This window comes from Symphalangus syndactylus, chromosome 10, assembly GCF_028878055.3.
Source record: "Symphalangus syndactylus isolate Jambi chromosome 10, NHGRI_mSymSyn1-v2.1_pri, whole genome shotgun sequence".
In the NCBI taxonomy this organism is placed as follows: domain Eukaryota; kingdom Metazoa; phylum Chordata; class Mammalia; order Primates; family Hylobatidae; genus Symphalangus; species Symphalangus syndactylus.
The window spans coordinates 68,502,271-68,517,838 of NC_072432.2; the positions used below are offsets into that span (position 1 = coordinate 68,502,271).

The 15,568-nt window shown below is 35.4% G+C and overlaps 1 protein-coding gene across 1 annotated transcript in view; it reads left to right on the forward strand.

Annotated features, from left to right (window-relative positions):
- The first annotated feature begins 3,225 nt into the window (after positions 1–3,225).
- SULT1B1 (sulfotransferase family 1B member 1) overlaps positions 3,226–15,568 on the forward strand; it is a 39,244-nt gene continuing 26,901 nt past the window's right edge. Inside the window, exons 1-4 of the mRNA XM_055296242.2 lie at positions 3,226–3,363; positions 6,814–7,005; positions 7,277–7,405; positions 11,847–11,944. Of these exons, the coding sequence (XP_055152217.2) occupies positions 6,858–7,005; positions 7,277–7,405; positions 11,847–11,944 (375 nt within the window). The 5' untranslated portion in view covers positions 3,226–3,363; positions 6,814–6,857. The remainder of the gene's footprint in view (positions 3,364–6,813; positions 7,006–7,276; positions 7,406–11,846; positions 11,945–15,568) is intronic.

Genomic DNA, 15,568 nt, shown 5'->3' on the forward strand with positions numbered 1-15,568 from the left:
TTCCGAGAGTCTCTGATGGAAGATTATTTTTCTTCATGAATAGACGCGACAATTCCACACAAATAAAGAAACCTTATTAAGCTAACATCAGTGTAGTACAGTAAGTGTTCAATGTTATTCTCATTAAAAAGAAAACAACAACAACAACCAACATTTATATTCCTTTTTACAATGTGTTGCTTGATTTCAACACGTGTGCACATGTACAAACACACAGATACTACTTTTACATTTTAAATGAAAACAAATAAGTAAACAAGAATAAAAAAAGCCTAATTATTGTATGAGAAATTTCTTCACTGGGGCTTTGTTTTTGCTCTATATAGTTGAGATATGCAGTTGACCTAATTACTAGTGTCCTTGCATAACGACACATCTTCCTTTTCTGCCCGGACAGCATGGTCGATATCTGCAGCATGAAGCCTCACCATTTTCTTCCCTATGACTCTATGATGTAACAATTCATCTTCCAAGATGATTTTAAATTTCACACCAAGTAAGAATTAAGTAATTTAAATATATTTTTGTTAGAATTTGCTTTTCCTTAAATTCATTCTAAACTTGATTCTCTCTTCTGGGTTGCAAAAGATTATTACACATTGTATGTATGTATTAAAACATCATAGATACTCTATAAATATTAACATATAATCTAGTATAGACCCATGAAAATTAAATATACTTTTTAAAACTTCTGCTGTTTCCTTTAAGCTTTGTAGATTGTATCTCATATGCTGCTGCTAGAATAATCATATGTAAGATTTTCTCACAAGACAGATGCTAAGGTTTCAGCTCATTTGTATCTCTGTAACAATAAACACTACATTTTAAATAAATATTTTAATTATAATGACTAAATTTCTTTGAAAGAATGTGATGGATAGGATATGTTCTAAGCACAATATTTATATTAACTCATTTAAAAATCAAAACAAGTATGTAGACAAATGGGAACTGTTGTGCATTGTTGGTGGGAATGTAAAATGATATAGACAAGTAAAACAGCATGGTGGTTTCTTTAAAAAGTTAAAAACATAATTACCAGCAATCCCACTTCTTGGCACACATCCAAAGGAAATGAAATCAAGATCTCATAAAAAGAAATTTGCATGCTCTTGTTCACAGCAGCATTATTCACAATAACTAAAATGTAGAAGCTACCCAAGTATCCACTTTATTTTTATTACTTTTAAAAAAATTATGGTATCTGTAAAATATTTAGCCTTAAAAAGAAAAAAGCAATCTTACACAAGCTACAACAAGAATGTACCTTAAGAACATTATGTTACATGAAATAAGCCAGTTACAAAAGAACAAATATTGTCTGATTACACGTTTATGAGGTATTTTGAGGAATCATATTTATAGAAACAGAAGTACAGTGGTGGTTACCAAGGATCAGAGGGAGGATAAGTTGTTCTTTAATGGGTATGGAGTTTCAGTTTTGCAAGATGAAGAAGTTCTGGAGATTGATTGCACTACAGTGTGAATATACATAACATTACTGAACATACACTTAAAACTCATTAAGATGGTAAATTTTATGCTATATGTATTTTCCCACACTCAAAAAAAGGAGAAAACTGAAACAACTGTATAAAGAAGATGCTATTATTTCCAGTGGGGCAATGGAGGCACAGAGAGGCTAAATTTCCTGTGCCTCTCACAAGGCTGATTAATGATTGTGTTTGGGATTTAAAGCCCAGGACTTGTGCTATAGCTTACCCTCTTGCTGACTAGTCCTCTCCCACTGCCTTCAGTGTGTTTTCCTAGCTTCACAAGTTGTGGCTAGGTTAGAATAATCACCTTTTTCACTGATAAGTCTACTTAAGGAAGCCTGAGGTACAATTCCACAGGTTTCCAAAATTTGTCAGATTTCAGGCTGTCTGAATGTATTATATTATCTTGCCTATTGAATTGGTTTTAAATTTACACTATAAAATAATTTTCAATAGCAGATTTATATACTCAATTGAAAATATAATTTGTTCAGCTTTTGTTTTTGGTAGTTCACTACTGCAGAAAGTTGACCTATACAGACTCTATGTCTGTGGAATGTGTCAGTTGACTGCATGAAGGTTGGTAGGAAGGGGAGGTGGTCTGTGGGAGCCAATGGTTTTACGTGTCATCAAAAGCAGAAAAGAAAATCCTAGTTTATAAGATCACAAAATTGTATTTAGAAAATAAACAAGTTAGCCTAGAAAGCTAACTTTCTAAGCTAGGGAATCTCAGAAAATTCAAACATTTCAGGTTCTCAATCAAAGAGAGACAGATGACATATGACAGTCTCAATGCCCTCCATGTGCCTGTTCCTGATTCATTTGGAGGCCTAATGCTTCCCCATAAGTGCAACAAAATACAACTATAATAGGTGCACATAAACTCCTTTTCTCTGTATTCTCTCTTTAATACTCTTCCACCCTCTTTACAAAATGAAAATAAAACAACCCTGACTGGCAAAGATTAGGAATCTGTTGGCAGCATCTTTTAAGAAGAAAATATGCTTTACATTTCTTTAATAAATTTATAAGTTAAACTGATGGTCTAAAGGAATGTGCTGGCTTCCCTCTGGTCTTCCTGACTTTCCCAGGCCTTCATAGGTATAACTCAGGGGCAAGAGCTTGGTGATTGTAGTTGTGTGCAAGTTTGAGACGAGTGCTCTTAACAAATGGATTGATTTCCACTCATTTCTTGTCAATGTGATTCTGCCTACCAAAAGAAGAAAAAGCCAAGAGTTGTAAAAATGATTAGAGTATTTGTGTTTCTGATGCCAAAGTAATTAATCATTTCATCTTTAATATGTTTGATATTTAATGATATTAGAAACTCACGTTTATTCCAGATGGAAACATATACTGACACATGCACAAACACACACAAAACCAATTTTTATTTCTGTTATGGCCAAAATTGTTAGAAGACATTCTTATAAGATACAGAGAAGCAACAAGTTTGATCCATTGACCCTTCATGTTCTTTCCCTTTGCATTTCTCAGACCCTTTGAAGCTTGCAGAGAGCTTAGAATCTAAACAACCTGTGCCCCTGCTGACATGGCCACCACCCTGAACCACTTCCTGGTTTCCTGGCTTTGCTAGCTGTTGAAACAGTGGAACTTGCCTCATGTGTGTGTATGTATGTGTGTGTGATTGTGGGTGTGGGTAGTTTAACCTTTTTATATCTTAGCTGCCTGTAAACTCAGTGATTGCTACGTTCAGATCAAACCTTGAACTTGTTTTTTTCTGGTGCCAGGAGCCTTCCTGGGCTCCCCATTCCCTGCCAGAATCACCACCGTTTCCCATGGTTACTCTACAGCAGCTTCACTGGCTGAAAATGGAAACTGAACAAAGGGATTAAATTGCGAGGTAAAATTTGCTTTTCAATTTCTTTCCTTGAAGTTTTGTCCCACCCCTGCAGAATACTGTGTGCCTTAGAACAATTTCTGTTTTGAACATACTCTATAATTAGAAAGTCTTTTGCATAATTCCAATTTTCTTATAGGAAACTCTTGTTGTTTATGCTGTCTAAAATCTCTCAAGCTTTCAATGTTCAATTTTATTTTTCTACATTTAATGGAACTGAAGCATACAAGGAATGGAGGTCTTCTCATGAAACTGTAAGCCACTTAAGGAAAAAGAAATCTTTTTCAAGTTTTCGTTTCTCTGCTCCCGTCTTTCATCCAGTCCCACTCACATGCATGCATGCACACATATGCACATATGCACACCTTTAAGGTGCATTCCAGAATATAAAATATGTCATTTACCACATTTATTTAAGTAGCTGGATTTGATGTGTATCAGATAGAGCTAAACTTTGTCAGAGCATGACAAATGAAAGAAATTGTTTTTTCTAATTGACAGAAAAATATAGTTTTAATGTTAAATGACTCAGTTTCTTCTAAAATAGGCATTGTTTTTTATTTTTCTCTTTTGTTCCATTAATATTTCTTAAAGTCAATTTTAGACATTTTAATTTTCAGCCTATGGCTCATCTTAAATAGGAAGTCTTGAGATCCCATATATAATTTACAACTACTTTAAATTGCCTGTTCCTTTCCAATAGGGTTTAAAATATTTTATGAACTAATTTTTAGATTTTAAAGTAAATGTCATTCATAAATCATCTTTCAGCATATGTAGTTTAATTATATTAATTATTTGACATCTTCCAGTCCTCCCCTCTGTACTCTTCTCCCCATATTATTCAGAACTCATCATGTATCCACTGGTCATGACAAGGTAATGCTATTTCATGCCTAATACCCTGTAGCTTCCTGAATTGGACACACCCACTTCCCAGAGGTGACTAGCATATATTCACAATCAGCTGCCTTATTTTCATCTTCTTACTCATTCCATCCTTCTCTGGCAACAATTTTACAGCATGACGAGCCTGACCTTTTTGTCACAGGGGATTTTCATTGTCAAAGCAAAAATCCCTTCCAATCTGTAAATACTCTTGTTTGAATGAGATAAATCACGGACATTTTTGACTCTGGGTTGGGCCTACGGTAAATTTTCAGTATGATCACATGAACAGAGCTGGGCAAACTAAAGTCCATTCCTGGGTTGCCACTCCTTTTCTGTGTTTCTTTGGGCAGACGCTCTGAAGATCTGTTTCCTAATCTTATCCACAAAATGAAAGTAAGACTTATCATTTCAGGATAGGCAATGATTAGAGATCATATACACGAAGCACAATCAATACAATTTGTTTTAAAAGACCCTGAATTCATTTTGATAAATCATTTACTTACACCCTGTATCATTAGATAATTAAAGGTAGTTTAAAGTCATTTTCTCAAGTTTTAAGTGCAAACAAATTAGTTGAGGATTTTACTGAAATGTAGATTCTGATTCTGGGTTGAAGCCTGAGATTCCACACTTCTAACAAGCTCTCTGATAAGGCCAATAACACATGGGGCTTGTACATGGACTGTAATTTGAATAGAAATTGTAAATCAATTTTATGCATCTAAAAGAATAGTACAAATTAAATTAAGATGAATAAATAAAGAAAAGGCAAAGGATGAACCAAGACATGAAATGGAACCAGAAATTATGCTATAAATATATAATATAAGCTACTTGCTACATGGGGAATCAATTTGTCTATATAATTTTAGCAGACAGTATGAAAAGGGTATTGGCTCCCTCAATATTCATTCACTTTTGCATAATATGTATGCAATTAGGTAGAAGGAATACTTCTAGGAGCATCACCCTTTTTGTTCTACTCAGACTTCAACTAATTGGATGAAGATCACCCACTTAGGTAGGACAATCACTCAGTCTACCAATTTAAATATTAATCTAGTCCTAAAACACCAATACAGAAACACTCTGAATAGTGTTTGGCCAAATGTCTGGGGACTCCTTGGCACAGTCAGGTTGACACAAAAAATTATCAATGACAGCTTCTAATCAAGAAGAAGTAACAGGAACACCAAGCATCCAATAAAAAATTATCAGACATGTAAACAAGGAGAAAAAGCCTTCCATAATGAGAAAAAAATCAATCAATTGAAAACAACATAGAATTATACAGATGTTACTGTTAACAAAGAAAAAAATTCATTATAACCGTATTTAGTATGCTTAAAAAGTTGAGAACAAAAAATATAAACATATTGAAATTGAACAGCCAGGGATTAAAAATACAAAGCCCGAGATAAAAATACACTGGATAGGAGTAAAGACAGATTAAACATTGCAGAGGAAAAGGTTAGTAATTACAAAGACATAGCAATAGAGAATATCCCAAATGAAATACACACAGAGAAAAGCTTTTTAAAAAACTAAATAGATAATCTCTCAGCTGTGGGCAACTTCATATGGCCTAATATAAACGTAATTATAGTCTCATAAAGAGAGAGAGAGAAAAAAAATATTTGAAGAAATAATGGCTGAAAATTATCCTAATTTGATGGAAACTGTAAACTCACAATTTCAAGAAGCTCAGTAAAGCTAAAATGTATACGTGCACGCACACACACACGAAAATAACGACACCTAGGAATATTATAATCCACTTGCTCAAAATGAGTGATAAAGAAAGAAATCTTAGAAGCACACAAAGAAAAAAGATGAATTACCAACTGAAAATCAAAGGTCAGAATGACAGCAAATTTTCTGTAAGGAAAAATGAAGTATAGCTGAAGTCGCAATAATGAGAAGTGGATTTATTTTGCCTTAAGTCAGATTGTTCAGACTGTTTTTGCCATATTTCTGTGAAACATACTTTTTTTTTCTTTTTTCTTTTTTTTTGAGACGGAGTCTCGCTCTGTCGCCCAGGCTGGAGTGCAGTGGCGCGATCTCGGCTCACCGCAAGCTCCGCCTCCCGGGTTCACGCCATTCTCCTGCCTCAGCCTCTCCGAGTAGCTGGGACTACAGGCGCCCGCCACCACTCCCGGCAAATTTTTTGTATTTTTAGTAGAGACGGGGTTTCACCATGTTAGCCAGGATGGTCTCCATCTCCTGACCTCGTTATCCGCCCGCCTCGGCCTCCCAAAGTGCTGGGATTACAAGCGTGAGCCACCGTGCCCGGCCAAAACATGCTTTTTAATTCAAAGAGAGATACGCAGTTTCATTTCTTTGCAAAACTTCCACTAGAGACCTTTGTCCTGCTTGTCACGGAGCCAGTTATTGCTCTTGCAATCTACTGCACCTAATGCCCACAAAATATGCCCTTTGTACTTAGATCTCCATGTGCCCAGAATGTTAAAGGTCAATTTTACTTTGTGACAAATTGCAGTGTCTTAAGACCAACATTACTTACTCAGATTCTGATTTTTATTCTCTATATTTCTCCAGAACGACTGTCAATCTATTATATATTTGTACAATCTGGTATTAAAATGCTTTCCCCAAAAGATATTCTGCGAAAAGATCTGAAGTTGGTCCGTGGTTATCCCATTACCTGTGCTTTTGCGAGCAACTGGGAAAAAATTGAACAGTTCCATAGCAGACCAGATGACATTGTGATAGCCACTTATCCTAAATCAGGTGAGTTCTGTGGCCTGACAAATTCAAGTCCGACCTCAATTTTTGTTTCCTGGAAATCAACTTGTCCATAAAATCATTATCATTCTAAATAAAGTTAATATTCATTTTGTGCAGCCATCTATTTTAGTATATTAAAATTGGCATTTGGGGCATAGAAAGGGGAATTAAGTTTGTAATAGAATGTGTTAAGATGGTAGTGTTTCCAATAAATTCTTCTCCCTCTCCCGTGCAATTTGGGTAATTATTTTGAAAATGTTGCCTTTCGTCACAGGTACTACTTGGGTTAGTGAAATTATAGACATGATTCTAAATGATGGAGATATTGAAAAATGTAAGCGAGGTTTTATTACTGAAAAAGTTCCAATGTTGGAAATGACTCTCCCTGGATTAAAAACATCAGGTAAATTTAACCCACTTGGAATTATTATTTTGTAATATTATTTAGACAGCATATGCATTATTGTATGTGTGACTCACTGAAACTGGAGTAGATTTGGTGACATAAAATGGAAGCTGGCAAACAATATAAAACTGAAGAATATGAAGAAACTTTATTTTTGTCTGTTGTATATCCAGGTATGATATCAAAGATGAAAGAGTCTTACTGTACAAAACAATTACAAATTTGATTGATAAAATAAACAATATTTTTATGTCTTAACTGACTTTTATTTGGTAGAATTTGTCTGATTAGATCAGTAAGTTCCTAATTTAGGACATTGTTGTAATTAATAAATAAGAAGCAAATTTTCTTAAAACATAGAATTCACTAATACTATTAATTTTTCTTCCACAAAATATTTATGGAATGCTTGTAAAGAATTATTCACTGTGCTATGGTATAGAGATATAATGATTAGAAATTGTATATTGTATCACAAGGAGCTTACAGCAATATTTTGATGTTAAAAAGTAAATAACAATATGTCAACGTTAGTAGTCTTACATAGCCAAGTAATAGGGTTCTGTGGAAGCAAACAATAGGAAAGCTTACTTTAAGTGGGTAATAAAGGAAAAAAACTTAGACAAATCAAATTAAATGAGTTTAATTGAGCAAAGGACAATTCACAAATCAGGCAGCCTCTTGAGCCAAAATAGCCTCAGAGATTCCAAAACAGCTACATGGTTTGTGGAAGGAAGGAATGTGACATACAGAAAACAGAATTGACATATAGAAACAGCTGGCTTAGTTAAAGTTTAGTGTTTGACTTATTTGAACAGTCTGAAGAGTTGGCCACCTTTGATTGGCCAAAACTTGGTGATTAGCACAACAGTAGAATGTAATATGTTTACACATCCAGTTAGGTTACAATTCACTATGTATAGAGAAACCTTTAAGCCAAACTTAAAATATGTAAGATGACAGCTTTAGTCTAAACTTAATTTAACAAGGGGTATCTACTCCAAATTGAGATTAAAAAGTTGTACATACTTGGGGAAAGAATATCCCAGGATACAATCCTGGAAAGCATATTCCAGGAAGATCTTGATATAGACTAAAATGATCCATGAAAGAAGGAAAAAGTGGGATGCAAAACAATTGGAAATTAGGCTAGGATAGATCATGTAGGACTTGTAATTCTTAACATATTTTCTCATTTTATTCCAAGAACATTGAGGAAGATATTGAAGGGTTTTATGCAAGAAAAATTGTAGAGTTTTTGTTTTTTGTTGTTGTTTTAAATACAAAGACTCCACAGTTTGCTTGGTAGAGGTGGAATTGAAGATGCTAGATAAGACATATTTTTGACTTGTTGATAGACTGTAAAAGAAATATGAAGAAAATGAAAAAAATGAGTTTTATTTTTCATCAAGCAAGTGGACTATGGAACCATTTGCTTGCAAGGAAAAGTACTTGGAGAGGAACACATCTGGGTGTAGGGTTATTAATAATTCAGTTGTGAAATGTTAGCTTTGAGATGACATTGGATATTTAAATCAGTTAAAATTATAATTAATTAAAAAGATGGTATTCGGAGCTTGTAAAAATATATTCATTAGGCAATGCTCAGCATAATTGGACACTGGAATCAATGTGATTGCCCAGGGAAAGCCTGTGGAGCAATACGAGAAGAGAAGCACTGAGCTGTGAAAAACATCAATATGCAGAAATTAGGTAGAGAAAGAGAGGCTAGCAAAGGAAACAAAAAAAATGAGCTAAGAGGGAATGCAAGAGTATGGTGTTCTGTAAGTAAATGAGAGGGGTATTCAAGAAGTGAAGCTTGACACTCAAATGCTGCTGGAATCCTGGGAAACAAATAAGTAGTAGGATGGTGATAGACCTGTATGCCAATGTGAAGAGAAATATCCAAATCCTCTTCTACAATGGAGGTGCCCCTCAGCAGGCTGACTGAACTAGCTACTTTCATAGGCAGAGACGGATCAACTGGCAGGATGTCAGTCCTTCTATGTCATTGCCAGAATTCACAGAGCAAATGCCAATTTTTGTTTTGTTTTGTTTTAAAACTATATTCAATTTTTCAAAGTTACAAATATAAAATCCCAGTTGTTTCCTAAGCCATTAAGTTCAGCTTAATTTGTCAAGGACTTAAAATGCAAACTGCAAAGATTCTTAAAACAAATATTTATGACAAGATGTTCTTAAACATGACTATGTTATGGCTTGATGTTCTTAAACATGCCTATCCTTGGAAAGCTTGGAACTGAGGGATTATGCTGGGGTGAGGAACCCAAATGAGTTCAAGAGGGAGGCAAGACTTCAGAATCATAGAAAGTATGAAATGAAAAAGTGACAGAACCAAAGTAATCAGAGACATGGGAGTCAGGGATAACAGATGGAAGGCAGGATTGGGGATAGAGAGGGAGGTTATGCAGCATTGCCTGACAGTGAATGGCTGAAGTTCATCAGGTAGATGAGGGTAAACTGCAGCATTTAAATCTACTCTCGGCCGGGCGCAGTGGCTCACGCCTGTAATCCCAGCACTTTGGGAGGTCGAGGTGGGTGGATCACGAGGTCAGGAGATCGAGACCGTCCTGGCTAACACGGTGAAACCCCGACTCTACTAAAATATACAAAAAATTAGCCAGCCGTGGTGGCGGGCGTCGGTAGTCTCAGCTACTCGGGAGGCTGAGACAGGAGAATGGCGTGAACCCAGGAGGCGGAGCTTGCAGTGAGCTGAGATAGCGCCACTGCACTCCAGCCTGGGTGACAGAGCGAGACTCCGTCTCAAACAAACAAACAAACAAACTCTAGAGCCTGAATGTGGATAATTTTATTGTCTTTATACATTGCTAACACTCATACTTGTGGATATAAAGGGTTCATTAAAAGACTTACTTGGCAAAATGATTGCAAAATAGGGGAAATTGAGAAATCTTTCAGGGAAGCTGAATGCGGAACAAGGAACAACAGATGTGAGAAAAACTTCTTAAAAGAAACAGACATAAGTTCATGTAATGGGCATTAAGTAATAACGAGTTGTGGAAGATTACAATTTCTCATTTTTATATGCTGGGTAAAGTGACTGTAGCTGCTAGATCAGTAGAGGCATAGTAAAATCCCTGGTGGAGTTGTATAGTAATTTATGCTTACAGTCATTTATATTGGCAAATAAAATACAGGACAATTAATTAATTTCAAATTCAGATAAATAACCATTTTATTAAGTATATAAGTACTTTCCAAATGTTGTAAGGGAAATATTCTTGCTAAAAACAACCTGCTATTTATCTGATAATTCAAATTTAACTTGGATTTTCACATTTTTTAATTTCCTGTCTGCCAAACCTGTGTCTACTGACATTAAATAGTCTTCTTCATACTAACCATGTGCTAGTCACTTTTCTCTATGGACATTTATTTATGAACAAAACAAGTTACATCTCTGTTCTTATGAAATCTCCATTTTAGTATAAGTTTAGGAGTGAGGTTGGGGAAGGGACATGGGGACATGCAGTAAACAAACAAGTAAATAAACTATGAAGTCAAAATGTGTTTTATAGAACATTAAAAGAAAAATGTAAGAGGCTGAATGACTTCTTAGCATATGCAGTGAATTACTGTGAACATTTAAAACAAAGTATTGTTTTCAATGAGTGAGTCAGATGCACTTTTGTGTGGGTTTGCCTTTCTATTCAGAGATAGCAAGATTATGTAAGATTATCAGGTATTCTAGAGTTTAGACTGTATATAAGTAATACTGTGGAACAAAAAAGATTGCATAAGAAGTTTATGTATCATCTATCTTAAGACCTTAATTTGAAACCAAGTTCTACCACATATTTGTTGTATGACTTTAGAGACTTAAGCTAATATCTAAAGATTACACATTTTTACTGTCCATACATACATGGACAGACATATGACACATATAGGATATAATGAAAATATAGATACAACAGCTGATATTATATACAAAGTTAACATCATCTATGCTACAGTACCTGATATACAACACAATAGCCAGTTTTAGACTTACTAGTTGTTGATATCTCTTTGGCATGAAGAAAACATTTAAATAGTCATTTACAGCAATGCACAGGTACAATAAAACTCCAAATTATTAGAGAGGGTATTATTATCTCTCATTTTGGAGATGGAGAAAGTGAAGTACAGAGATTCTGAGATACTTTCAAAGTGTCTCACAATGCTTAAGTGATAGAGTCAGCATTTGAACTCAGGGTGGCTAACCTCAGAATATGTATCCTTGAATGTTACACAATACTGACTCTAGTAATGTGGTGAAATGCCTGTGATTGGTTCAGAATTTATCTGCATTACATAATGCTCAAAAATGTCTTGAAAAACTGATTGGCAAAATAAGGAAATGTAGCCTTTCTGGAGACTCTAATATCTCCCTATACTTAACTAAATTTCTCAGGTATAGAACAATTAGAGAAGAATCCATCACCCCTGATTGTGAAAACACATCTACCGACTGATCTTCTTCCTAAGTCTTTCTGGGAAAACAATTGCAAGGTATACTCCAGACTCCAAGTCAGTTTTTTGGTATGGCCCTATCCCTTTACCCACTCACATTGTTTATTTTTTAAAATATTTTTGTTTCTTTAACCATATACTTGCAACAATCTATACTATATCCACTCATATTGTATGTAAATCTTCAAAAGTCATTTACTTGTGACCATGAAAACTGAGCTACATTGAAATATTTCAGTTAAAAATTAAGTTTTAGTCTGAGTTTATATACTCAAGTTTTCCAAACTTGAGCAGCAACAGAATCCAAACCTCAGCACAATATTGCTACTTTTTTTCCCAACTCTCCCTAGATCTTCACGCCTTCTGTAAAAACTGAACTTGAGGACGTCAGTCCTTATTTGAAGATTTGGTATAATTCTTTGGTGTAACATTTGTTCTTGCTTATCTGCTTTTGGGGAAATTTTATATTTCAAATTCTATTTCTTTAATAGCTATGTAGATTATGTGTTTTTTTCTTATCTGACTTTTGACAATTTGCGATGTGTGAGAAACTTTTCTAAGTTGTTGATTTTACAAATGAAAAGTTGTTCATATTATGCTCATTATTATTTTAATGGCTGCTGGATTTGTTCTGATACCCTGTTTTGTTCCTGATCTCAGTTATTTGTGCCTTCTCCTTCTTTTCTTTGTCACTCTCAAGTATATTAATTTTATTGATATTGTTAAAGCTAGTTTTTTGTTTTATCAATTATTTCTGTTGTTTATCTGTTTTTAGTATCATAGATTTCTGCTTTTTTTCTCTATTGTTTCTCTCCATCTACTTGCTTTGGGTTTATTTTACTCTCCTTTTTCTAATCTCTTTAAGTAGGAACTGAGATTATTGATTTGTTTCTTTCCTATATTCTAAAATAAGCATTTAGTGTTGTAAATATTTTTCCTCAGTAAAGCTTTAGTTGCATCCCACAAATTTTGATATGTCATGCTTTCAATTGCACTCAAATGCAAAATTGTCATGCTTTCAATTGCACTCAATGCTATGCACATTTTTATTTTATCTGAAATTTCCTCATTTACTGCAAGATTTTGAAGTGTGTGATTTAATTTCTAAGTGTTTGAGGATTTTCATGTTTTCATTCTGTTATTGATTTCTAATTTTATTCCATTTTAGTCAAAGATCATACTCTACATAACTGCAATTCTTTTAAATTTCTTATGATTCATCTTGTTCTATCTTGTTAAATGTTTTCTGAGCTCTTGAGCAGGTTGTGTATTCTTCTTTGTAGGTGGATGTATTCTCTATATTTTTATTACATCCTCTTGACCAATAATGTTGTTCAGTTCTTTTATATCCTTCCTTGTTTCCTGTCTAGCAGTTCTATCAATTGCCTGAGAGTGGATTGTAAACATGCTCAACTATAACTACTGATTTGTCTATTCTTACTTCAGCTTTACTGGTTTTCATTTCATGTATTTGGAAGTTCTGCTGTTTGCTGTTTGGAATTCAGAATTGCTTTATCTTCTTAACAGATTAGTCCTTTTATCATTATGTAATGTCCCTTGAAATTGTTTTTCCACTGAACTCTATCTTGTCTTGTATTGATATAGCCACTCCTAGTTTTTACTGATTAATGTTTGCATTACATATTTTTTTTTGCTACCCTTTTACTCTCAACGTATCACTGTCATTTTGTTTGAAGTGTGTCTTTTGAACAGCATACAGCTAAGTTCTGTTTTTGTACACTCTGCCAATTTTTGTCTTTAGATTCATGTGTGTATATTATACACATTTAAAGTAGTTATGGGATAGAGCCAAGATGGTTGACTAGATGAATTCTGGAAGAGCTTCTCCCACTGAAAAAGACCAGAATATCAAGCAGACTGGCATACTCCAAAAAGATCTTTGGATAAAAGGCATTAAGAATGAATAGAGGGAGAATGCAGACCCTGCAGCTAAAAGGGGAGGAAGCTAGGAATCCTGCATAGGTTTGCTGAGCACCATGACTCATTCCTCGCCTTGCACAGCTCCTAGAGAAGGAGTGAGTGAAACAGACATGGAACAGCCCACTCTTACCATGGACCTCCAGGATCCTAGCTGCAGGAGACTCCAGGACGCCCAGAGACATTTTAGTTGGCAGGGAGAACTTCCCAGAGAATTGGCAGAGACAGTACTCTACTCTGTGTGGAGTCCAGAGGGTTTGGTGCAGGAATAGCTGCAGCGGAACATGGCCATAGATGCCCATCCCCCAAGGCTCTCCATATTTCTTCAGGTGGCTTTAGCTTTTGTTAGCTCCCAGGTCTGCAGAAAGCAGTCCTGTCTTGCACATGGGCCAGGGCCAGTCTGATCTGACCACTCCTCTCTGTGCTGGCTTCTACTAGGGCCCCTGCATAGCCACACTTGCTTAGGGCACAGCCTCAGCTGCCCTGCTGAAGCACTTGCCAGCAGCTGCTGTCATAGTTCTGCAGCCAGCAGCCCTTAACTTCCAGTTTTTCACCCAGTTTTTTGCTTTTGCATATGGATCCCTACTGGTGCAGATTCAGTTTCAGTCTTCTCCCACCAGTGTACAGTAACCTGCAGCCTACCCCTGCTACCCTGTGATCAAGTGTTTGCCCGTGACTGCTCCATCACTACATAAGTGCCTCTGGCTCCCTGCTTCCCTGTTGAATTACACTCTCTCATGTCATCTCCAATGCTCCACTGAGGCACTTTTGCCAGCATCCCTGATTGGAATGCTGTTGCCAGTAGACTGGGAACACATCAGTACCTCTGGTAGAGCAGGTGCTTGACCTCAAGGGGCGAGAGAACAAAACAAAGGTTCTCGTTCTATCCCCCTAGAGACAGAGCACATAGCCCTGGAGTGCTGAATTAAGCCTTGGTCCCCTAAAACCATCCAAAAAGGAAAACAATCTAATAAACCCAAATTTACACTATAGTCAAAACCTCAAGGGCAACAAAGAATATAAAAGCAAGAAGCACCATCCAAAGAAAAGGAATTTCAAAGATTAAAGAAACATTAGCTGTCACAGATGAGAAAGAAACAGCTCAAGAATTCTGGCAACTCTAAAAGCCACAGTGTCTTTTTGCCTGCAAATGACCTAACTAGCTTTCCAGCAATGGTTCTTAACCAGATTGAAATTGTTGAAATGACAGACATATAATTCAGAACCTAGATGTCAAGGAAACTCAATGAAATACAGAAAAAGGTTGAAACCCAATCCAAGGAAAACAGTAAAACTGATAACGAGCAGAAAGAAAACATAGACACGTTGAGAAAGAACAAAACTACACTTCTGGAAATAAAAAATGCACTAAAGGAATTTCATAATACAATGGGAAACATTAATAATAGAATAGACCAAGCTGAGAAAAGAATATCAGAGATGGAAGACTGTTCCTTTGAATCAACATAGGCAGACAAAAATTTTAAAAAGGATATAAAAAATGAACAAAACCTCCAAGAAATATGGGATTATATAGACACCAAACTTGTGACTCACTGGAATTTCTAAAAGAGATAGAGAGAGGCAATTAACTTGGAAATCATATCTGAGGATATTGTCAATAAAAATTTTCTCAACCTTGATGGAGAAGTCAACACGCAAATTCAGAAAATTCAGAGAACCCCAAAAAGATATTACATTAGACAGCAATTCCCAAAATATAGA